At 37.4% G+C, this 24,113-nt stretch overlaps 1 protein-coding gene across 1 annotated transcript in view; it reads right to left on the bottom strand.

Annotated features, from left to right (window-relative positions):
* Positions 1–2,869: 2,869 nt before the first annotated feature.
* The window catches only part of Smp_125660 (heterogeneous nuclear ribonucleoprotein-related), a gene marked incomplete at both ends in the record, with an annotated part of 52,265 nt that continues 31,021 nt past the window's right edge, over positions 2,870–24,113 (bottom strand). The window contains 6 exons of the mRNA XM_018788598.1: positions 2,870–2,920; positions 8,611–8,781; positions 9,638–9,990; positions 12,281–12,653; positions 15,271–15,912; positions 19,204–19,413. Coding sequence (XP_018646532.1) covers positions 2,870–2,920; positions 8,611–8,781; positions 9,638–9,990; positions 12,281–12,653; positions 15,271–15,912; positions 19,204–19,413 — 1,800 coding nt within the window. The remainder of the gene's footprint in view (positions 2,921–8,610; positions 8,782–9,637; positions 9,991–12,280; positions 12,654–15,270; positions 15,913–19,203; positions 19,414–24,113) is intronic.

The raw sequence follows: 24,113 nt of genomic DNA, 5'->3' as shown, positions 1-24,113 counted from the left end.
CAAAAGTTTTGCTGAAGTTAATGTGGACTGTCTACAAGCAACATTTGTTCTTTTAGAGAGCATCAACTTTCACAGGCTACTAATAATTTAGTAAGACGGGAATAAGCTGTCCTGAAGCCATGCGGCTTTTCAGAAAGCATCCTGCTTTCCTCTAGGTCCTAAATAACTTCAGAATAATCCTTTCTAAAATTTTAACAAACACGCTAGTATGGCTTGTCGGTCGATAGTTCGCAGGCCCATGTTTCGTACCTGTTTTGAAGACAGGACTTACTATGCCGTTCTTCCAGTCTTTTGGTAATCGAACCTGGGTTACAGACAGAATAAAACATATACTTAAGGGATTCGCGACGACATTTGCTAGTCCTATCAATGACCTAGGATGCATTTTATCGAGTCTCATGTGTTTTCCTATATCAAGCTCATTTAGCAGCTCAAAGACATGGAGTTCTTTAATGGTCACAGTGTCCAATGTGTGTGGAGGGATTTGTATGAGCTGAAGAGAAGGATGTCTCTACGGTATATACATGACTAAAGTAGTTCAAGAATACATGAACTTTGCTATGGTCTTCCTCCACTAATGATGGATTACTACTGTCACCCCATAATGCAGAAATATCTCCCCTCCTCTTAATCCTTTGGTTTATGTACGAATACAAGTTTTTAGGGTATTCTATAGATTCCTTAGCAAGTTTCTGTCTGTAAGATCTTCTAGACTTGCTGAGGGTCGATGTGCAAATATTTCGGGCTTCCCGATACTGGGATTTTGTCTAGTCAGCTCTCAGTAACCCAAACCTCTCCCACATTCTTCTCCTCTTGCGGACGAGGGTTAGAACATCTTTACAGAATCACGGTAAGGAGTTTCTCGGACCCCTTGGTGTGGTCCAAGGGATATGAAGCGCAGTGACTTTTGAGTACAAACTTATAAATACATCCCAGGCCGTTTCGTTTGGGGACTCTGACTCTACATTATAATCTACTGCGGATGTTGAGTGTACAATATCTTCTATATTTGCTTTCCAGATGGTAGGTTTGTGTTGGGCTCACACAAGCTCATTTTTGACAACCACATGGAAATCGACGATTAGATTTTCGGCGGCAACATAATGAGGGTTTGTGACGTCATCCTCATAGTGTGTAAATACTAGATCTAGTAAGGATGATTCGCAGCCGGGGGCGTACCTAGTTGCTTCTTTTACATGTTGTACCAGAGCACATGAGATAACCACAGCAACTAGTTCCTGTTCGAGAGAATTTTTGACAATTCAGTTCTCAGATTTTTCCAGCCTACTGTAGGTGCATTAAAGTCTCCTAAGATTAAACATCAACCACTTTGTGACAAAGTTTTGAGAGCATCTAGCAAGAACTCATTTACCTCACAGTCTGGACTGCGTTAGATAGAACCGATGAGCAGCTCTTGACCTTTGCATTTCAAGCGGCAACTAACTAGTTCACACGTCCCACTCTCACGGGATTTGCTATCAATAACAGTGAATGGGAGATTATTTGTTTGGATTATAGCTACTTCTGGATTATGTCGTCTGACTGACTTGAAACCTTAGAAATCAAGTTCTCTACTATCTACAGACTGTATCAGTCAAGTTTCTGTGACTGCGATTACATCTGGTTTGGCAGAGCGTATCTGTACGCCTAGTTCCGATCACTTATTAAGCAAGCTCCAGATATTTGTGTGACAGATCAGAAGACTATTTAAATGGCTTCGTGCTACACAAAGCCGGATCCTAACCACCCGAAAATTTACAATATTTAGGTCCTTCCCACCAGCATCCAAGCTTAATTTGGTTCCTATTAGCTTCTAGTCTCTTTGCACGGTCCGCGGGCGATAATGTTTTACGAACGAAAACCACTGACCCATTTGGTTTACGTACTTTCTGGAGTATAAAGTCCCTTTCATCGAGAGATTTAAATACTACTTTAAGCAGCCTGGTGTGATTCTGTTTCAAGTCCATTTGGTCACTAAGTGTATAAGTCTTTAGCAAGATAACTTCGGAGATATATTGAGGCATTAGTTGGCTTAGTAGCTGTTTTCTAAACTCATTGTTATGCTGGAAACGAGGTTTAGGTTCTGAGCTCCTACATTCCTTGACTCTATGAAATATAACTGATCAGTCACTATGATCAGTCTTGGATTTCTTAACCATCTCATTGGCAAATGGTCCTTTCTTTAACAACATTAGGTTGTAGCTTATCCCTTTTCATACTAAGTAAATCATTTTGTCTCCATCACAAACATTTTCTTTGTAAGTATCAACCATCATCGTGCTGATTATTATTACAAGACGAAACGGTAAAGACATGATGTGACTTCTATACAAGACCTCATAAATTAGATAGTCACATCATGACAAATCTACATTTCTGGGATTGGGCCTATTTTTTCAGTAACTAAGGTAAGTGTACTAATATTGAGCTGGGCCATAATCCAACAAAATCCTCAGAATAGGCTGCACCGATAGTGATGACTTTCTATTTGCATTAAATTAGATTCCATAAAACTGTTTAGCCACCCTTTTTTGATTATACAAAAAAAACTGTCCTGGTAGCCATAGTTAACGATTCCTGGTTATACTCTGTTTGAATAGGGTGAATCGACATTGTCTAGGCATCATAAGATCATATTGAGAGGTGAAATTCTTCAGTAAATTTAACTTCCACGTAGCATCATTTACAAAGCTGGTGTAAATCAGACATGCCGTTTTATTATTATTACTTGAAACCCGTCAATTGTTTCCAGCTTGGTATTGCATTGATGAACAAATTTTGTGAATGATAATAAATTGAAGTCCAGTAATTCTGATTTGCACTAATTCGGTACGGTACAATTTTAGTGAACATTTGATGACATTACGTTTCATTCTGTCATTTTTACACCAAATTTCACTTTATTTTCGACGATACTTGTCTACATGACAGTGAAGAAAGATATATCGATTTTATTTAGTGAAGAGACCAATAATGTTATTAGTGTTTCTGTCCTTCCACTCAGCTGCTGGTCGCCTGTTCACAATTTTAGACCTAGGAAGTTACTCTGGCACTGATGACTTCATGTTTAAAGATTCGAATCACTATCAAGCTACATACGTCTTTATAAAAGACAGGGAAAAGCGAGTTTAGAGTCCTCCATTTGAGCCTCATCTTGATATTCCATACAAGTCATCGGATCAAATACTAATAGAAGACGCTTTCCGTCTTTGACAAACGGACTACTAATCAGATGCTTAGTAGTGTTCAGATGTGTGAAAGAGGCATGTTACAACTAAAAAGTCACATAGGAACTTCGTTTCATAAAATGATAACAAGCCAAAATAATGCGGCAGCTTATATCTCGTCAGAATCCTGTCCATTGCAGGATTACTCAGGTCGATGGTTAATTTTTGTATCACGTCATCCCCGAAAGTAAAGTAGTGTTAATTTGTCAACTACCCATTGGGAAAGACTAGAACTTGATTCTTTTGAACCCTGTTGATCACGATATAGGACTTTAATGCATCCTAAAGCATAGTGTATCTGAGATGTATGACTTAAGACAGTTGCAAATAAAAGGGTGGTGACAGTTAACAATCCTGGTAACCTACTAAACGCACTAAGTTTTCATCAAACGCTAGAGTGCTTCCCGTCCAATACAAACTACAACATTTTGACGAGTTTGTCTGTTTTAGACAACTTACGCAGTTTCTTAAACTGAAATTACTATAATATCCCACAAGTTTGTAGTGACCTGCTTTTCTCAACGAGAACGCGATTGGTATAATGGAAAAAATGATTAGTATAACCAATTGTACCAGTGATTGTTTTACTGTACTCATTTTCGTTTAACTGTATCACAATCACTTCTCGTTCCGCTGTCCAACTTGTTCGTTCGAACATCCTTACGGTCTGCTCTTATTGCCTGTAATCTTTGGCGCGTCTTGGTATTCATTCAATACCACGAGATCGCCAATAAATATATTCTATCCGGACCAGTTACAGCCTTCTGGTTTACCAGCTATCAAAGGAACCAAGTCGATTTTGAGTGCGTAGTCTTATTGTAGTGTTGATCATAGTCAATCGAGACTACGCCATCTAAAAGTTGTTTGATAACTTAGTATACTTTGATTGTTTATTTCTATTGTACATGCTAATTGATTCATGTGTATGGACATAAATCCAGGAACATTTGTACTTTATTTCATACTTTATTCATTGGTGGTCGCTCATCAAGTCTGAACATAAAGAGCATAATGGTAACCTGCATCGAACTTGAAACTGGTATCTTAATTGACACCTTTCTTGCTAAATTATGAAAAACTAGGTAGTAGATAAACTATAGGATTCAGGTTATATTCATGATGTACTAATAAACCAAATATTTTTTGAAATGTTTGTTCGCAACATTAATAGGTTTCAAAAACTGGACTTGGAAACGGTTGACGAGTGGAAACAGATAATGAGAACAATATCCCTTCCTGTGGTGACAAGTTTCAGTAGTGGAATAAGTTTTAATGGCAACAGTAACATGAAGTCATATAGTGTAGAACCAACAAAATTTCTGAAACAATGAAATCGAAAACTAGCTGACCATCATCCCTCTGTGATTCAAAACCGTTAACAACATAATCCAACTCGCATAAAATAACATGATCAATACGAGCATCGTATAAATAAGCATATTCAGATAATTGAAACATGAGCAACTGTAAAGAAACTACATACTAAACGGAACAAGATACAACATGCACAGTGACTTATAGTAATGGTGTAATGAACGGGCATTGAGCTATTACCGCACACTGATCCGACCAATCTAGTAATATAATCCTATCCTAAATATGATCATATGACATGAAATCTTTAAATATTGACTCGGGAAAATTTGACAGAAGTAAATGGAAGAGGTAGTCAGATTTCCGCGCGAAGGTAATTCTTGGATTACAGATGACGTCAGTTTGTAATGAAAACCTTTGTAATTCACGCGTAAATGTCCATTATTCATGTTGAATATATCTATTACTTATAATTGTGATAAAGCTCTTTATCATAATTCGTTGAATAAACTATAGTATAAAGGGTATTAGCGTACCATATTTCCCATGCGGGCACTGTATGGTCTCTGTGGTTACTAACAACGTCCAATAGATCTCTTATTTCTGACGTAAAATGATCAAGCATTTAGAGAACCCTTCCCAGTGGTCGATATATGACGAGGGGTCATTCGTTTCTTGGTTCAGGTTCACAATTGCTTGTATGTAGTTGATTTGACACTGGAGTAGGAGCGAGCTGAAACGCGAATAGAAATGTTTAGTCCATAGCAAAGTGACACGTAGTTGAACGTCCAAAAGCTGGAAAGAGTAGAATATACTCTCTTGCCAGAGACTTTAAGTCGATTGTTAGACAAACAAATCTGAAGATCAGAAACAGGTTAATTATTTGTTTACATCCCATTAGGTTTTGAATGTTCAATTATTTTGTACCTCTAATTCTCCGACTTATTTGTTCATTGTTTATCTATCTGCGTGAATACGAATCGTGAAGACACAAAACTATTTGTTGGATAGAAGTCAAAAAGTAGAAAAACTGGACTGATTACTGACTTCATATCTTGCACCGCCTATGAATCACGGTCAACTAACTAAAAATCTAGCACTCAAGTTTGTGTAAGAAGTTCGCTTGTTGTAATGTTTTAGGTTTTGCACACTGTATATATGGTCACATGAATTGATAACATCAACAGTTAAGATCGTGGAGAAGATTCGTAGCTCAGGTGCATGATTTTGATGGAGTTTTGTTCTCTGAGCTGGATGGTCTGGTCGTGGAGCTGTCATCGTCTCTCTGAACGACATCATCACCACAAACTTCGGGTAGAAGTCAAGTGTTCAAATTTCTCCACATGTGGTTCACAGCTTGTCCTGTACACCTCGATGTTGATTGGTTCTTGTCGACCTTAAATTTGTCATTGTTTACATCTTTGTTTTGGTTGTACATCCCATTGGGTTGATTTTTGTTCCTATGTTTCTGTGAAATTTTCCTGATTGGTTGATGAATTGGATTGATTTCAGTGTGCATTGTTTATTGCTGATTGACCTGAGTGTCAAGCTTCTAAAAACTCTCTGGTATTTTTGGAATTGCCTCTATCCAAAATCTCCACATTTTACCAGTCGAATGTGTGTCCGCAGTTGTCCACGTGCATTGATATAGGCGAAGACATGTCATGGCGTTTGACTGCTAATTGATGTTCATGCTGGAGAAGATGAAGAGGGCGTCCTCTTTGTCCGATGTAATATTTGTCGACAAAGCTATGAACTACATGTGGAGAAATACGAACAAAACTCCTTCAAAATTAACAATCAAATTACTTGTGACCACACATCTGCCTTCCTGGTGTACTGAAATGTTTTTTTGACAATACAGAAATGTGCATTGTCTAGGGAATTAGCTGATTTATTATTCAATACCTTGGGAAGTACACGGAAATAGGGATGGCAAGGGATAACTTTCAAATATGCACAAAACTTGATAAGTATTCCTTAATGTCTAATAAAGGAATCCATACTTAAAGATTTAACATTGTCCTATATAAATGGCGAAGTTTCACATAAGAACTGGCATTACGTCCTTTTTTTATGAAAATTGTGTAAGTGTAATATTTAACGTCGTAAGTATGTATTGAAACTGAATTACATCTATGGTTCGGTTTACGTAATGTTATCTCTTAGTCAGCTGTTTTTGATTTCAGTCAGTTACAACATAGAACTTCGTAAGTACGTACATCAGTTCGAGTTGCCATACCACATTAGCACAGAGATCCAGTTGTCCATCCAAATCCCATAGTGATAGAAGTAGTAAGAGTATAAGCAGTAATCGGAAAGATTAGGGTTTGAAAATGTTATTGAAGGAGTATAATACAGTGATATAAATTTTGAAAGAGAAAGAGGATAGGGACATGAAAAATTCTGAAGATTAGAATTTGGTAGAACACAAAGAGTGGATGCACCTTCGCCATCACAAACGATTTTGAGCCATGTCATTCAAGGTCTCTAACCAACAGTTGTCATCATCTCGCGAATCCCAACCATGTAGTCTACACCTACCAACATGGCTCAGTCCAATTGTCAGTGACTTCATGGATTTGTGCCACGTGAAGTAAGTTTTTGGTTTAACTTACAACTGGGAGGTTGTGGGCTTCATTCAACAATTAAATGTACTTTAATATTATTGTTACTAAGATTGTAGATGTTCAATTTGTTTTACATTCCCTCCTTATTCACTTCCTTTCGACTTTTTTATGTGTTGTTTTTTGTACTACTTATTAATATTCAGTAAACAGTTGTATTCCGCGTAATTTCTACGCTCATGTTGTGCGACGCGTTTGTGTAATATTCTGAAATATTTACATATACTTATAACATTTATTGTAGTTATTATTATGATCACTTTACCTCAATCATAGTAGCACTTATTCACAAACTGTGTATTTGCTTAATCTTTGTTTGAACGTACCAGTTCCCATATCGTTTTACTATTGGCCTCGTTTCTACTCGTTTAGACATAGCCAACGGCTGTCATTTTACACTATCGGAGCCTTTTTATTTCAGACAAAAAGACGCAGTAGATTCTATAGACACCTTACAAGTTGAGATTTGTAACTAGCATTCGTATGTTATTCAATAAAGAACCGCTATTTTAGACAAATCATTGTTTTGTGAACTTCGATTTTACGCGTATCTCAGTTAGGTGATCTGGACGCTTTGATAAATTTAACAGGAGATAACATAATTGGGTTAACAATGCAACTAGATACTGGCTTACAATTTCGTTTGTTTTAATCATTCAAGCTAATTCACAAAGATATTAAGAGATATATCATTAGAACAAGATAGTAAAATGAAGTATATATCTAGATTTTAACCACTTTATAATAAAGTAAACAAAACTTAATCTTTATCAGAAGGTTTTGTGGGGATTTTAGTAAAGTTATATAGTTGAAATCAATAGTCAATTGAAGTTAGATCACTATGGAAAACCTGGAAGCACTCTGGATGGTCGTTGAGGAATCCCACAATAGGATGAAACGGCCGTCCAGAGTGCTTCCAGGTTTTCCATAGTGGTCTTCCATGAAGATCTACCTTCAATGGACCCATGATCTCAACTATATCAAAAACTTAATCTTTGTTTAAAACAGTTCGATGTTATTTAAAATAAAGAAAAAAAAAACAAAAAAATTGATTAGAAAAATATCTGGGTTTTTCAACAAAAAAAATATTCCTAGTTCAATATTCAATATACACAAAACGGAAAAAAATCGAATGAGTGTACATTTAGGAAGATACTAGATCAATGGGAAGACAAGAAAAGATAAGAACAAATAAGTAGTCTATAGTAGTATAGATGATATAAGCAGCAATAAGAAAATCTCTCTTTTATTCATTGAAAATATAATCTATTCTGTTGAATTGGTAATGGTATGGATGGTAATAGAAATATCCCTGAACTTAATAAATCATTGTTTAAGAAACCTGAAGTTAACATATTCGTTGCATTGACAGGTACTATCGGTGATGATGATGACGATGATGATGGAGTGATGTAATTTGAATGGTTTGTAATGGTTGTTACATTGGTCGGTGGTATTAAACATGCTGCTCCTATGATATATTTATTTGATCTTAAACTACCATTTGGACAATAACGTACTGCAGTTTGTGCATCCAATGGATTATTAAAATTTGCTAAGAAATTAGCGGTTCCATTCGGATGATATTGAAATGGTATAAAGTATGGTTGAGCCTTGAATTGAAATAGAATGTTTTATATGAAATCTGTTGTGAAATAATACTGATTACATCCATATAAGTAGAATAACTTCTCAGCAGTGCGTGTCTACGATCCCGCCTCGCGAGATTTGAACCCAAGACCTACCAGTCTTTTTTAAGAACAACATTTTTCAGTACTATGACACTTTGAATCGTAATGAGAACACAACTTCTCAGACTTTATAAACAAAGATGGATGGTGGCAGCAGTGGAGTGCAGGACGCGCGTTTCGTCCCTATATCAACCCTAGGATTCCGGTACATCCAGCCGACGAGTCCCAAATAGGACGAAACATGTGTCCTGGATTCCACTGCTAGCCACTATTCATCTTTGCTTATAAAGCTTGTGACTTAAGGCAATATCGAGGCATTCTGTACAGGATGCACAGATGCCAACATGAGGTTCATCAATTGCAGTCCTACAAAATATCAATGGGAAGATACAAGCAAACAATACCATGTGAATTTATAACTTCTCAGAGATACGAAAACTAATCATTAGTAACAACTACCTTATCACTTCATAATATGAAAGAATTGTATACTACTCAACACATTACGTTTATATTACACCTTTAGTAGGCATATTTCACAGCTATATGCTAAGTGAAACCCTATTATCTAGCTGCAGAATCAGCATTTCACCTTCACTGGTATTGTATATTAGCAGACAAATGATTTTTAATACATCAATTCTGTGAAACTCGATATGACTTTCATGAAGGTGCATACTGAGCAAGTTGAATTATCAGGAGGACTTATACTTTAAAACAAAAACATTCAACAACTTTAGAGTAAGCATAGATCTAAAGTTAACTAAGAGGAACTAACCGTCAATAAATTCTTAACAGGTTTAAACAATGATCCAAGTTCTTCTTGTGTTACATCAGCTGGTACACCTGCTAACATAACCATAGATGCTGTAAGATTTGGAAGATTACATCGAAGTTGAGTATTTGAAATATTATTTACATGAGATAAAGCTTTTAAATTATCTGTACTATTTGAAGAGATTAAATGAGATGGAATCAGTAAATTGTCATTATCATGAAGGGTAACTGTTGGAGAAAGATTTAGACTTGAGATTGTGTTGACATAATTACCTATATCGAAATTTTTTATGAATGAAGATGGATGTTTTAAAGTTAAAGTTGGATCCGATAATTGAACTCTTGAAGTCATTGCTGAAATGAAATCAGATAGAAACATATTATACTTCAACTTATTCATGAGTGATACTTAATTATTAATGAAAGCTAGATCATCATGGGAAACTTCGAAGCACTAGACAGTTGTTTCGTTTTAGTATGGGATTCGTCGGTAGTACGCATCTACGATCCCGCTCACGGGATTTGAGCACAAGACCTATCGATCTAGCGCGCGGACACATAACCTTTAGATCATCGAGTCGGCATCCATTGGTGTTCATGTCTAACTTCAAATGTTCAGTGCTTCCAGGTTTTCCATGGTGGTCTAGGATTAATTGCACGTAAATAATGTTAATATCAATAGTGTTTGTATAATAAATTCTTCTCACAGTAACTACATTTCCCAAATGGAGAACAGAACTACATCAGAAGGGGTTTTGTGGAGATTTAGTATTTTCATAGTCGAAAGGGTGAGTCAATTGAAGCTGGACCACCAGGAAAAACCTGGTAGCACTGGACGGCCAATTCGTCCCATTATGGGACTCCACAGCAGTGCGCATCCACGGTCCTGCCTCGCGAGACTCGAACCCAAGACCTACCAGTCTCGAGCCAGAGCCCTTAACCGTCAGACCACTGAGCCGGTCGGCATCCAACGGTGTTAATGTCCCACGATAAGACGAAACGGCCGTCCAGTGCTTTCAGGATTTCCATGATGATCTAGTTTCAATTGACTCATGCTTTCAACCATGAACAGAACTACATGTCTACAAGTCGAATTGAGGTGATGATGTAGAAAAAATTCCGTATATTACTTTATTATCTTGAAAGTAATAAGATTGAAGATTAAAATAGAAATCTTATATTAATCAATCCCTTCAGCAGGTATAATCGTATTATGTACTGACTTGCATTACTGTTTATATAAACAACATATTATAATTCACTTAGTATTGTTTGTTTGAATCTTTCTATTGGTGTTTTAGGACTGCAACTGGTCAGTCTCTAATTAGCATATGCGCATACTGTGCGTATTGCCTTGATATAGCGTTAATTCACAAGCATTATAAGCAAAGAACATCAACTCTGAGATGCAGGTACATCCAGCTGACGAGTCCTAAATAGGACGAAACGCGCGTCCTGGATTCTACTGCTAACCACTATCCATCTTTGCTTAACATATTATAATATTTGGATTGTAGTTGGTGGTGAAATTCATGATCCAGATTTCGGAAAAACTCAAATGCTTAGATGTATAACTCTATGATCTTTGGAGAATATAATGACTTTACGTGTGGTGTGTACTACTAATATCAACAGATGTATGCATGTATGTATCAACAATAGAAAGTGAAATGGCTGGTGTCAGAAGATTAAGAAGATCAAAGAAAAGAGAACGAGAACAGAGAATGATTGATGTGGAAACGAAAGAACAATGGAGTCTGAGACGATTAATTGACATTTCGCAAATAAAGTATTTACTATATGGTTCTCAGATATTAGTAGGTTATTGTGTAATTTGTGCGTCCAAACATATTCGATCGTCCCCACTTGTGTCCTCGTTTACTACCTATATACTCGGTAGATCATGGGTAATGCCTTGGAGTTCGGAACTAACGATACTAGATTCAAGTCTCCCTGTGGATATTTATATTGAGATCCAGATCCTGAATACTAAACAACTGTCAAACTCAAACCCATCTTTCTATAAATGAATAATATTTATTTCTTCTGAGATTACAATCTATTTCGTAATGTGACCATAAGACAAACAATTCTATGGATCTATCTTTTGCTTCGACTTCTTATAAACAAACCCATTTATTCATTTATTTGAACATATAAATATTGGCACAAGGGGCACCAGATATATATGCGCCACACAAATCTCATTTGATTTGTGTGAGGGCTGTGATGCTCCCCGGGTGCCCAAACCGAAGTTGAGAGGACGGAAAGTGAATGTCCGACGCTTTAACCGCGTTGGTGGACATGGAAAGTCCACCTAGGGGAGTTGGAAAACCCTAATTTCAAACCAATGGTGCACATGGGCTCCAGTATCCTGAAAGAACAAATGACGTAGGAATCAATCGTTGGTCACCGGTTACCATGGGACTGCATCTCCTCACGATGCTCCACTGCCTTGTGTGTTAAACATTGAGTAGGCATTGAGTAGGGCTTCCCTGACAGAGGCTATATACGCGTGGTCATGTGAGAGCATTTGGAGAGGGAGAGCGGACTCTCCCTACTCTCAGCCGCACCATGGTACTCGGGGATACAGCTTTGTCATTTAAAGAATTATCTCAACTTTTTTCTTTTCAATAAAACTTACCATTTAATATATTTTGATCATCCAGTTTTGTTTTTATTGTATGTTTCATTGTTTTCGATGACCAATTCAAATTGGGACTCTTTGACGATCCATTTGATCCATTCAATAAAGAACTCATATGTATTCTATGTATTGGTATACATAATGAAGTATCTGATAAATTAACTACTGATAACTTTCCATTCTGATCAATAGTATATAACGCAAATGTAGGGATGTTAGGTATAATATTCAATTGGTGATTATTATTACCATATAATTTAGTTAGACCAAATGATCTAGTTATTAAATCTTGAATAAATTGAATAGCTTCAATGGTATTCTTTAATGACAGCAACCATGATGATGTATTATTATGGTTTGTAATGATTTCCTTAAAAGAAAAAGAATAAAATAAAAGTTTATTATAATCAAAATGAGTCAGATATATATTGTAGTGTTGTCTACTTATATCCATATAAGTAGTATATGGTGATAATCAGACATAGAATGTATTTTGGCAGAAGATCGATAATGGAAGAACTGAAATGAAATGGATGTCGGATGCTGGTCCCCGGCAGGTCGACGGAGTTATGGAGGTCAGCGGGCCGCAGACTTGACATTCTGACGGAGATTTTGGCACAGACTGTAGTGGAAGAAAGTGGCATGGCGAGCAGAACCACCGCAAGAACGAATGCTTTAAAAGGGGGACGATTGTGGTTTGGTCTACTTATATTCACATAAGTAGTATATGATGATGGTCATACATGGAATGCATTTTGGCAGAAGACGGATAAGGAAAGAACTGTAATGAAGAGCAATTGCTCAAGATTGAGTCAAGTGATTGATAGTTTGCAAATTAACTGTTTGCTGTATGGTTATCAGATCTCAGTAAGATAGTTTGTAATTTGAGCTTACATACATTCGATTGTCCCCACTCGGGTTCTCATTCGCTACAATATGATTGAAATTGTTATTGATATGTCTATACTTGGGTCTTAAGCTGTACTTACCTATCAGTCTCGCGCGCGAGCGTCTAACCTCTAGAGAATTTAATGAATATCAGTATAAGGTTGTATAGATGATTATGTTTTTGATTGATATTATATGCTCATTAGTGACTAGCTTCGTGAAGGAATTATCGGGGTTCTAGTGAGAAGTCATGATCAGTGGAGGTAACCCATGTCAGTTAGAGACAGATATCTATCTACAATGGAGGATGGTCTTGCAATTTCATGGATTTGTTCAGGTTAGACATTAACATCATTGGATGCCGGCTCCGTGGTCTAAAGCTTTAGCGATCGCGCGTGAGATCGAGGGCCTTGGGTTCAATTCCTGTGAGTGGGATCGTAGATGCACACTGCTGAGGAGTCCCGTGCTAAGACGAAACTGCCGTCCAGTTGATAAGTCTTCCTAATTAAAAACTGTACTCGGATCTTAAGCTACTCTCGTAACCCCACAAGCTAAGTCTACACAATGACTTGAACACGAGAGAAAAGGCACAAAGTATGCCAGAAGCACTTTACTCCAAAGGTTCATTTATGTACAGAAAACATAGGGTTTTTATAGTATTTAAGAAGTCCTTGGGTTTTCCTGAAAATTCTAGAATACCACTAAACATAGTAACAGTGTAGTAATCAGTCAATCAGAAACTCTTCATGTGACTTTTCATTTTCGTGATGTTTCTAGCAAAACTTCTAGTCAAATGCTGATTGGATAAAATGGTTCTTAATGTTTCCTGAGCTCGTCATGCCTATTGCAATTAAAAACTTTCTGGATCATCCCAATAGTTAATCAGACTTGTAGATAATAGTCTGACAGGCGTTAGATGAGTGATATTATATTCCCCTACCCTTATTATTATTATTATTATTGGTTGTTGTTGGATTATGTAGGCTTTTAGTATGGAAATATATTTGCGTTCTAGTCAGGCTAATCACAAGTTCTTGATCTGAGTTGTGTTGAAGACCTGTAGAGTCTGAGAGGGAATCTAAGGCTATGGTGTGCTACTTATACATATGTAGTATATATCGTCAGTCAGGAGTAGAATATCTAGCAGCTGAAGATTGAGATGATCGAGAAGGAAAGAACAGAAACAGAAAGCAATTGGTATGGGGATGAAATAACAGTAAAGTTCGAGATGACTGATCGACATTTGCAAAAGAATAGTCAAGTTTGATTGATATTTTGCAAATTAAGTATTTACTGTTTACTTCTCAGATTTCACTAAGATGTTCGATTGTCCCCACTGGTGTTCGTGTTCACCACAAGGCAAATTAACTCCCATTTGTATAAACGAGGAAAATCCGAACGTTATAACAATGCCATTGATAATAATTCCTTACTCAAGTTAGTCTATTGAGGTTTCTCTTTTTACTCTTACTAACTCTTGTGATTAATAATGAAATGTGACACAATCCAAAATCTGCATTTCATGAATATGGGCAGTGGATCATTTTTTTAATATTCACTGTAGAATTTCTTCAATCCTATTCTATTTCAATGAGCAAACACTGTTGTAATCAGTACGTCGTTTATGCTAAGGATCTTTATGCATTTGACTAAGTTTGTCTACCTTTTAAAAATACTACATAGGCTGGATGTTCACTAGCAGAGGAATCCAGGACACGCGTTTTGTCCTATTTGGGACTCGTCAGCCAGATGTGCCTGCATGTAATAGTTGATATTCAGCAAGTTCGAGTTCCAGAGTGAACATCAATTCTGAGATACAAGTGAATACACCTGACAAGTCACAAATAAGACGAGACGTGCGTTCTGGACTCCACTGCTAACCACTATCCATCTTTGCTTACAATGATTGTGAATTAAGGCTATATCGAGGCAATACGCACAGTATGCACATATGCCAATTAGAGACTGACCAGTTGCAGTCCTAAACATCAATGGGAAGATTCAAACAAACAATATGAATGGCTTTTGTTCATTTAGATTCATTAGATAAATATATTATTAAAAAAATTATTTAATAGATAAAGCAGCAAAATAATTACCATCCTTCTCATACGATAAACTTTTGCAAAATTAGCTGGACCCAAATACAATCGAATATCATGCCTAGACGTTTCCATAGGTAATTCATTCAATTGAACCATAGCACATGCACCACCAATTGGCATTGGTCTTGAAAATGGACAATCAGGATCTGTTGGATCAGTTAGATCACGAAAGAGCGAATTTGTACTAGTTATATTTGGTAAAAGATTGAGATTAACTGACGGATTGTTTGGTGAGATCACTGGTATGGATGGTGATATACCTCCTAATGTATTGTTTAATAATACATTCTCATTTGGGCCAGATGAATCCAATCCTGTTCCAGTTGATGTTAACAAGTTATGTGGTAAACCCAAAGAGATTGTACCAGAATTCCATAGATTTTGTACATTTGATAGGGCTCCAGTACTGATAGCCGATTTCAAATGTGTAAGAGTTTGGCTTAAGTAAGTTTCTTTATGATTACTATTGTTAGTATTACTATTGTTTACAAAATTGACTAGGTTAGAACAGTTGATTTGTGTTCCACCATTCATGAGTGGTACACCTATGATTCCATTAGATTGAATGTTTGATAAGGCTGAATGTGTTTTCTGTCCAGATGGTGAACACTGTAATAGTGTTACATTATGACAAATCTGGTTGAAAATAAAAATAAAGTAAACAGTCCACTGGAGAAAAGCCCACAAAAACAAATAATATATATCAAACATAGTAAATTAGTACGAATCCAGTTGGTAGCACAATACAACTTCGTCACCAAATTATCTTACTGTTCACTTAATAGTATTTTTCATCGTTGATGTGTGTGTGTGTGTTAAGATGGTGGTTGGAGGTAGTCAATAGGGTTTCCTGTTATGATCTTTTGGCTATTTTTATGAGAACCAGGACAATAGATATTTTTGGTTATCAACCTCAATGAATCTGACTTTCTTTGGGCTGGATATATTGACTTTGTTGAGCTTTTGACACGGCAGTCTTGGTCTTCGCATTTTAGATCACTCAGATTTCACTCTAGTAGCACCTAAATTGGCTGTGCATATCGTCCTTTACAAAATATAAGATTTTCACACCTTCGTTAGGTTCTCATGATTCGTGAAATTGACTGCTATTAGACTTTGCGATCTCACTGTCTTAAGATGCTCAAGGCAACACAATCCCAAGCACCCTGTTTGTGTGAATGAGTAGGTAAATCGGAAATGCAGTTGTAATAACTAGGAACACAGAAGTAAAACGAGACAGCTAGGACTATCGAAGAATGGTTTTGCTATAAATCACTTGATAGTACGAATCATAATCCGGAACAGGAAAACTTCGTCTACAATGATGTTGATTTTTAATTCTCATCACAATATATAATGACTTCAGCTTCATTGGGTAGAAAGGTTTACCTTCCGTTATAGACGGATCATACGGGAATTCTATTAAGGTTTGTAGAGTGTTAAGTAATCCAAGTCACTGTCAAAAAAGGCCTACCAAAATTCCATCATCATTATCCAGAAATTTACTCTAAGGGAAAATTTTTCGTCAGAAAGCGAGCACTTCGAAAATGTTCTGCTTTTTCAAACTGATGAATTTGTTGAAGTTAGACATTAACACCGTTGGATGCCGGCTCAGTGGTCTGTCGGTTAAGTGCTCTGCCGCTAGACTGGTAGGTCCTAGGTTCGAACCTCGCGAGGCGGGATCCTAGATGTGCACTGCTGAGGAGTCCCATAATAGGACGAAATGGCCGTCCAGGGCTCCCCGGCTTCCCATGGAGGTTTAGCTTCAATTGACTCACGCTTTCAACTATGAAAATACTAAATCTCCACAAAACCCCTTCTGATGAATTTGTGATATCCGAAATTCCATATCAAGCGATGTCACCATAGCCCTTTAAGGAAATTATTTCAAGAGTAGGTTAGACTATTAAACCTGATTTCATGTGGTGCTTGTTTTAAGCTAGAGTAACTGTTGAATATATGAGGTAGAATGTAATCACAATCATTTATCTCACTTTTCCTATATTATAACCATATCTCCCATTTCCTTCTTTATCCTCTGCTTCATTTCGCTTTACTTGTTATTACTTCTATTGACTCGTCCATTTTCTTGTTTTTCATAGTTGAAATCATAAGTCAATTGAAGCTAGACCACCATCGAAAACCTGGAAGCACTGCTTGACGGCCGTTTCGTCCTTTTATGGAACACCTCAACAGTGCGCATCCACGATCCCGCCTCGTGAGCGAGATTCGAACCCAGGACCTACCAGTCTCTCGTTCTTCTTCCTTTCACTTACATCCATACTTTTAACTTCATTTTGTGATGCTTAACATAAACAACTGTATGACTACCTGGTGGTGTGATAGTTGCTGACTTCATCAGTTATATTGGTCTAGGACATTTACTTTTCAAACTTGCAGAAATCTCTCAAATTTACCAGGATTACCTCAACCAAGTAACTACATCTCAGTCTCACTAAACTCTGTCAGTGATCTAAAACCATTTTCTGACGTCATAGTAGTCTCTCCAACAATCAGTAAGTTTGTATTAGATTGTCACAAAGATATTTGATACTGAAGTACTAATTAAAGAGTAAATATACGGCTGTAGTGTATGTATGAACTAATAATTCCCTTGTACTTGATAACTGCCTGATCTTAAATTCTATATACAATACATTAGTTTGTGCTTATTTACTTCTTTGTAGCTTGAATTAAGTTATTTCGAGAATTCCTAGTTCGTACAATAATGCCCTGGTACGACCGATAGTGAAGAGAGCCCGCTCTACCTCTCCAAATGCCCTCATATGGTCACGCGTATATAGCCTCCGACAGGGAAGTACTACTCACTGCATTCTCGTGGCATTACTGTTGTTTACCAAATTGATAGGACGAAAAGTGAGTGTCTGGCGCTTTAACCGGGTTGATGGACACGGAAAGTCCACCTAAGGGAGTTGGAAAACCCTGATTCCAAACCAATGGGAACAAATGGCATATGAATCAATTGTTGGTCACCGACTACCATGGGACTGAATCTTCTCATGATGCTCCACTGCCTTGTGGGTTAGACCTTTAGGTCAAAGGCTCCGGGTGTGGTCCCTTAAGAAAACCACCTGCTTCAGTTTGGGCACCTGGGCAGTATTACAGCCCCTACACAGATCAAATGAGATTTATGTGGCGCATATATATCTGGTGTCCCCTTGTACCAATATTTATGTGTTTAAATAAATAGCAATAATGGAGAAAACTCTGGCTCAACAAATATTTGAACGATAATGTTTATGTTTTCATGTTTCCTCTTTTAGTAAAAGACTTAAGAATGATAGTTCTCTGATAGTTATTCAAAGATATAGATTACATCAAAGGGGTTTTTTGTAGAAATTTTAATGATTTTATAGTTGAAATCACGAGTCACGAAACGGCCATCGATTGCTTCCAGGTTTTCCATGGTGGTCTAGCTTCAATTGCCTCATGATTTCAACTACAAAATTACTAAAATCTCCACAAAACCCCTTCTGATAACGATCATATGCTAGCTAGTGACTGACTTCAAGAGATATTTCCTGGAGTTCTAGTGAGAAGCAGTAGTGACCAGTGGAGTTCAACCAGGTCTGTTGTGAGATATCAACTCACTGAAGAGAATGGTGAACGGTTGCTCGATTTCGTGGATTGGTTGAAGTTAGACATTAACACCGTTGGATGCCAGCTCAGTGGTCTATTGGTTAAGCGCTCTCGCACAAGACTGATAGGTTCTGGGTTGAAATCTTGCGAGGCGGGATCGTAGATGCGCACTGCTGAGGAGTCCCACAATGGGACGAAATGGCCGTTCAGTGCTTTCAGCTTTTCCATAGTGGTCTAGCTTCAACTATAAAATATAGATTACAATAAAAAGTGTAAAAAGAATACTTAAACACTTTTATAGAAAAAATATATATATCCATTGCCTACCTGAACCATTTCAGATGGAGATGCTTTAAATAGTTCTACATATCTATCACCTAAATAATCTTTATGACGTATTAATGCTTTAGTTGCTATATGATCATTACAAAATAGAATAAATGCATCACCAGTTGGTCGTTGATCTGGATAAACAACTAAATATATTCCTTGTTCATTGAACATAATTGGTGCTTGTACAGCATTGAAAAATTCAATCTAAAAAAAGGGGGGTAAAACAATATTGATATTAACTTTTAAAGATTGATATATATATCAGTCAGTCAGTCACAACGTAGGACCAGGCACATATATGCATCGGTCCAAGTTGCCATACCTCGTTAGCACAACAAGACGAACACCGGATTCATAGAAGTAATTAATTTATATATAGATTATAGCTAATAATGAATTCATACAAGTCATTATATATAACTAACTCCGCCTGTAGCCCCTCCGGGGGCTACTTACTGTCGGTCCCAAGCCCGGTTAAAAGAGGAGGGTTGGGTATGGGGTTGATGACCCCATCCCGTAGAAAACTAACTGACTCGCTAAAATAAACGCTAACCAGAAAAAATTATTCAAACGATTTAAACTCTGCCCTGGGAGTAGAAAAAATAATTATGACGTCTCATGATGAAAGCCGAGTTCCTTCGGAAGTCATGAGGCCAATGCACCTTCTAACAACCAGATTTCCCAGGACAGAGAGGGTTGGAGAATGCTGGTCGGCGGCCTATGCTCCATTGGGAGTAACAGGCGTAAGTAAGTAAAGTAAGTAAGTAATTCCGCCTGTAACCCCTCCGGGGGGCTACTTACTGTCGGTCCCAAGCTCGGTTAAAGGAGGAGGTTGAGCATGGGGTTAGCGACCCCGTCCCGTAGAAAACTAACTAACTCGCTAAAATAAAACGCTAACCAGAAATTATTCATTATTATGTAACTAACATTATCAGTACTGACCAACGATTAGTATTTCTCTTTTTTTTGTAAACAAACACCAGATTCAACACCACCACCATTCACAATCGTAAACAAACAAACAAAATAATCAATGGGATTAGTTTAATTACCTAAATGATCATCACCAAATCATTATTATCATGTATCCAAAAAGAAAAAAACAAAAAAAAGTAACCCAGTAACTACGGTAGGATCACCGATAGTAACATTATCGATTATAACTATGATTATATATGATGATCATGAATTCTACCCTTATGAAACAATAAGACAATCTTGTATATAAATATAGATGATCTACTTATAGCATACAATTAAAAAAGTAAACAAACAATAGAGAATAATAGACATAAAGAAGATTGAAATCTTATTATGGAATGAATGAGATCACCATAAGAAAATAAATGATAAACAAACTTAAACCTTATCCCATTCAATCCTATGATCACCTTTGTACAATTAAGTATATAGAATTAGAAGGGGTTTTGTGGAGATTTAGTATTTTCATAGTTGAAAGAGTGAGTCAATTGAAGCTAGACCACCAGGGAAAACCTGGAAGCACTGTAAGGCCGTTTCCTCCTATTGTGGGACTCCTCAGCAGTGCGCATTGCCCAACTTCGTGGATTGGTTGGAGTTGGACATAAACACCATCGGATGCCGGCTTAATGGTCTGTCGGTTAAGTGCTCTGGCGTGAGACTGTTATGTCTTGGGTTCGAATCTCGCGAGGCAAGGTCGTGGATGCGCACTGCCACTGAGGAGTCCCATAATAGGACGAAATGGTCGTCCAGTAATTTCAGGTTTTCCTTGGTGGTCTAGCTTCAATTGACTCACGGCTTTTTCAACTATATAGAATTGTTTGTTTTTTAAAAAAAACAAAAAAAGAGAAACCAACCATTCACAAATTATGTAAATATAAATGATCAGTCAGTCTGCTACAACGTCGAACCAGGAACATTTATGCATCGATCCAAGTTGTCATGCCTCATTAGCACAATAAGATGAACACCGAATTCATAGAAGTAGTTACTTCAATGGTAGTAATATATAAAAGAGAGATTGTGAATAAGGATCTAGTACAGGAAGAAGGAGTTAGTTGATTGAAAGAGAGGTATAAAGCAATTTTAATCTCAAGGTTTAAGGGAAGACAGAGAGTGTATACATCTACAACATTGTGATAGATTCTGAGACATGTCTAACAGAGTCTCCAACCATTGGTTACGATAGTTATGCGGACCCCAACCAAATAGTCTCCACCTGCCAACATGGCTCAAACTAGAAGTTAGTGACTTCAAGCACTGATGCCATGTTTTGGTTTGGCCACCCCAAACTTTTTTCAACCATCTCGAACACTAGTCAGCATAGCGCGTCGTCGTAGTCAGTAATCAGGCATACGTAACACGTTGTCTAACCATTTCAGTCATGAAGATTCATGACCTCATCAACTGATTTACCATCGTTTCCTAATACCCTGTGCCTAACCTCACTATTACTTATCCGGTGATCTCAGAAGCTGCGAGCGATAGTTCTAAGACATCTATAGTCAAATACTAGTAACTTACAAGTATCTTCTACTCTTAATGACCACCTTTCTCAACCGTAAAGTAGAACAGGACGAACTGCTGCGCAGTATACTTGTCCCTTAATTGATAGACGGATATCTCGTTTTCTTCATAGGTGACCTAAGTTGGCGAAAGTCAAACAATCTTTTTGAATCCGTGCTGAGATTTCGTCAGACACCAACCCATTAAGGCTGATCAGACTTCCAAGATAAGTGAAGTTATCGACGCGTTCAACTACCTCACTCTTTATCCTTAGTTCATGTGTTGACCCAGATCAGTTCTGGAGTAGCGACTTGCATTTAGAGGGCGAGGAACGCATCCCATCCTTAAAGACCTCTGGAGTCAGTCCATCTGAGCCAGATGCTCTTCCTCGTTTCAGATTAGCCATAGCCTTCGAAACATAAATTAGGGTCAGTGGGCCTATTTTAATATTCTCTCCCATGGTAGGGTGTTCCTGATGGTAACCGATCAACAGACATTCAGTACCTTGCGCAAACAATTGTTTATGAATAGTTGTACCTTCTTAATGATGGTTGTATCAGTTCTCCACGTTTCAGCTCCCTACAATATAACTAACTGTCTTGACGTTCGTATCAAAGATTCTGACTTAGATGTTGGCTAACAGTTGTTTTGAGTTCCATATGTTCTTCAGTTGTAAGAATGCTGCCCTTGTTTTGCCAATCCTCGCCTTTACATCTGAATCCCCCTTGTTAATCGATAATGCTTCCCAGGCACGTGAATTTTTCCACTTCTTCCAGAGTTTCTCCATCATGTGTGATTGGGGTGGTGTTCTCCGTGTTGTATTTAAGGGTCTTTCCTTTTTCCATGTGTACATTGAGGCCCATCTATGCGTAGGCTGCTGCTACAATGTCTGCCTTCGACTGCATTTGTTGATGTGTATAGGATGAAATCGCCAGGTCATCCGCGAAGTCCAAATTGTTTAGTTGATTCAGAGCCGTCCATTCTATTCCATGTTTCCTTTCACATGTTGAGGCCTTCATAATCCAGTCAATCACCCGAAGAAAGAGGAAGAGGGAGAGAAAGCATCCCTGTTCGTCCTCACTTGAGAGTGAGTCTATCAGCTGTCCTCCATGCATGACTTTGCACTGTAGTCCGTCGTATAAATTCTGAATGATGTTGACGACTTTCTTAGCTACCCACTACATAGTGTAGAAAAAGTTTCTACAAATTCCTCCTATGTTTGCTCATAGTCAATGAAGTTGATGTATAGTAACGAGTTCCACTCAACTGGTTGTTCCATGATGATTCGTAGTGTCGCTATTTGGTCTGTGCACGACCTATTTTCACAGAGTCCGATCTGTTGACCACGAAGTTGGGCGTCTACTGCGTCTTTCATCCGGTTCAGCAACAAAAACCTTTCCTGGTACTGACAGTAGTGTGATACCTCTGTAATTCTTACATTTGCTAAAATCTCCTTTCTTTGATATCTTGATGAGGTGTCTTTCTTTCCAGTCCGTTGGCATTTATTCTTCTTCCTAAATCGTCCTGAGTAGAACATGGAACAACTAGGCCTGTAGCTTTTCTAGGGTTACTGTCGATGCCAAGCCCAGGTAAAGGAGGAGGATTGGCATATAATCTAAGTGAGATTCATCAAATAATGAATTGTATTACATTAAATGAAAATAAAAATTTAGTAACTTAAACACTATACTACTAACATTAAACATTAAAAGCTTAACTTTTGTATACACTAGTGATAAATATGAAACTATGTAAAATGTATCATTCTACATTAAATAATCTGAAAAAAATCGATTATATATGGATTAAACAAAAAAAAAATAAAACTAAAGTGGTTACCGATTGATACCGGTCGTTACAGGTTACTTACAACAGTGACTACTGATCATTATTCAAATAAAAAGGATTTACATACACAAACTACAAAATTAAGGGATCAGAAGGAGTTTTTGTTGAGAATTTAGTATTTTCATAGTTGAGATGATGAGTCAATTGAAGCTAGACCACTATGGAAAACCTGGAAGCACTGTTTGACGGCCTTTTCGTCCTATTATGGGACTCCTCAACAGTGCGCATCCACGATCTCGCACTCGTGAGATCCGAACCCAGCTTCAATTGACTCATGATTTCAACTATGAAAATTAAGAGAAACTATTAAGATTAGAGTGTTTCTAGTTAATCTTTTCATTGTGGAACTACTTAAGCCTAATGATTTGTGTTACTAGTAAACTGATACCCATATATGTAGTTGTGGAGACTATTGAATTTTATTGAGATCACGAATCGATCTAATTTAAATAAACATTAAAAAGGTGAAAACCTTAGACAGCTGTTTTGTGATAAGAAGGTGGGTTGGTGGGGGGGGGGGGGAAAAAAAAACAGACCCCCGCGTCCTTGTCTGCCTCCTACCCAAAAACCAC

Source organism: Schistosoma mansoni (genome assembly GCF_000237925.1).
Source record: "Schistosoma mansoni, WGS project CABG00000000 data, supercontig 0138, strain Puerto Rico, whole genome shotgun sequence".
Classification (NCBI taxonomy): Eukaryota; Metazoa; Platyhelminthes; class Trematoda; order Strigeidida; family Schistosomatidae; genus Schistosoma; species Schistosoma mansoni.
This window is presented reverse-complemented; position numbering and strand designations above follow the sequence as displayed.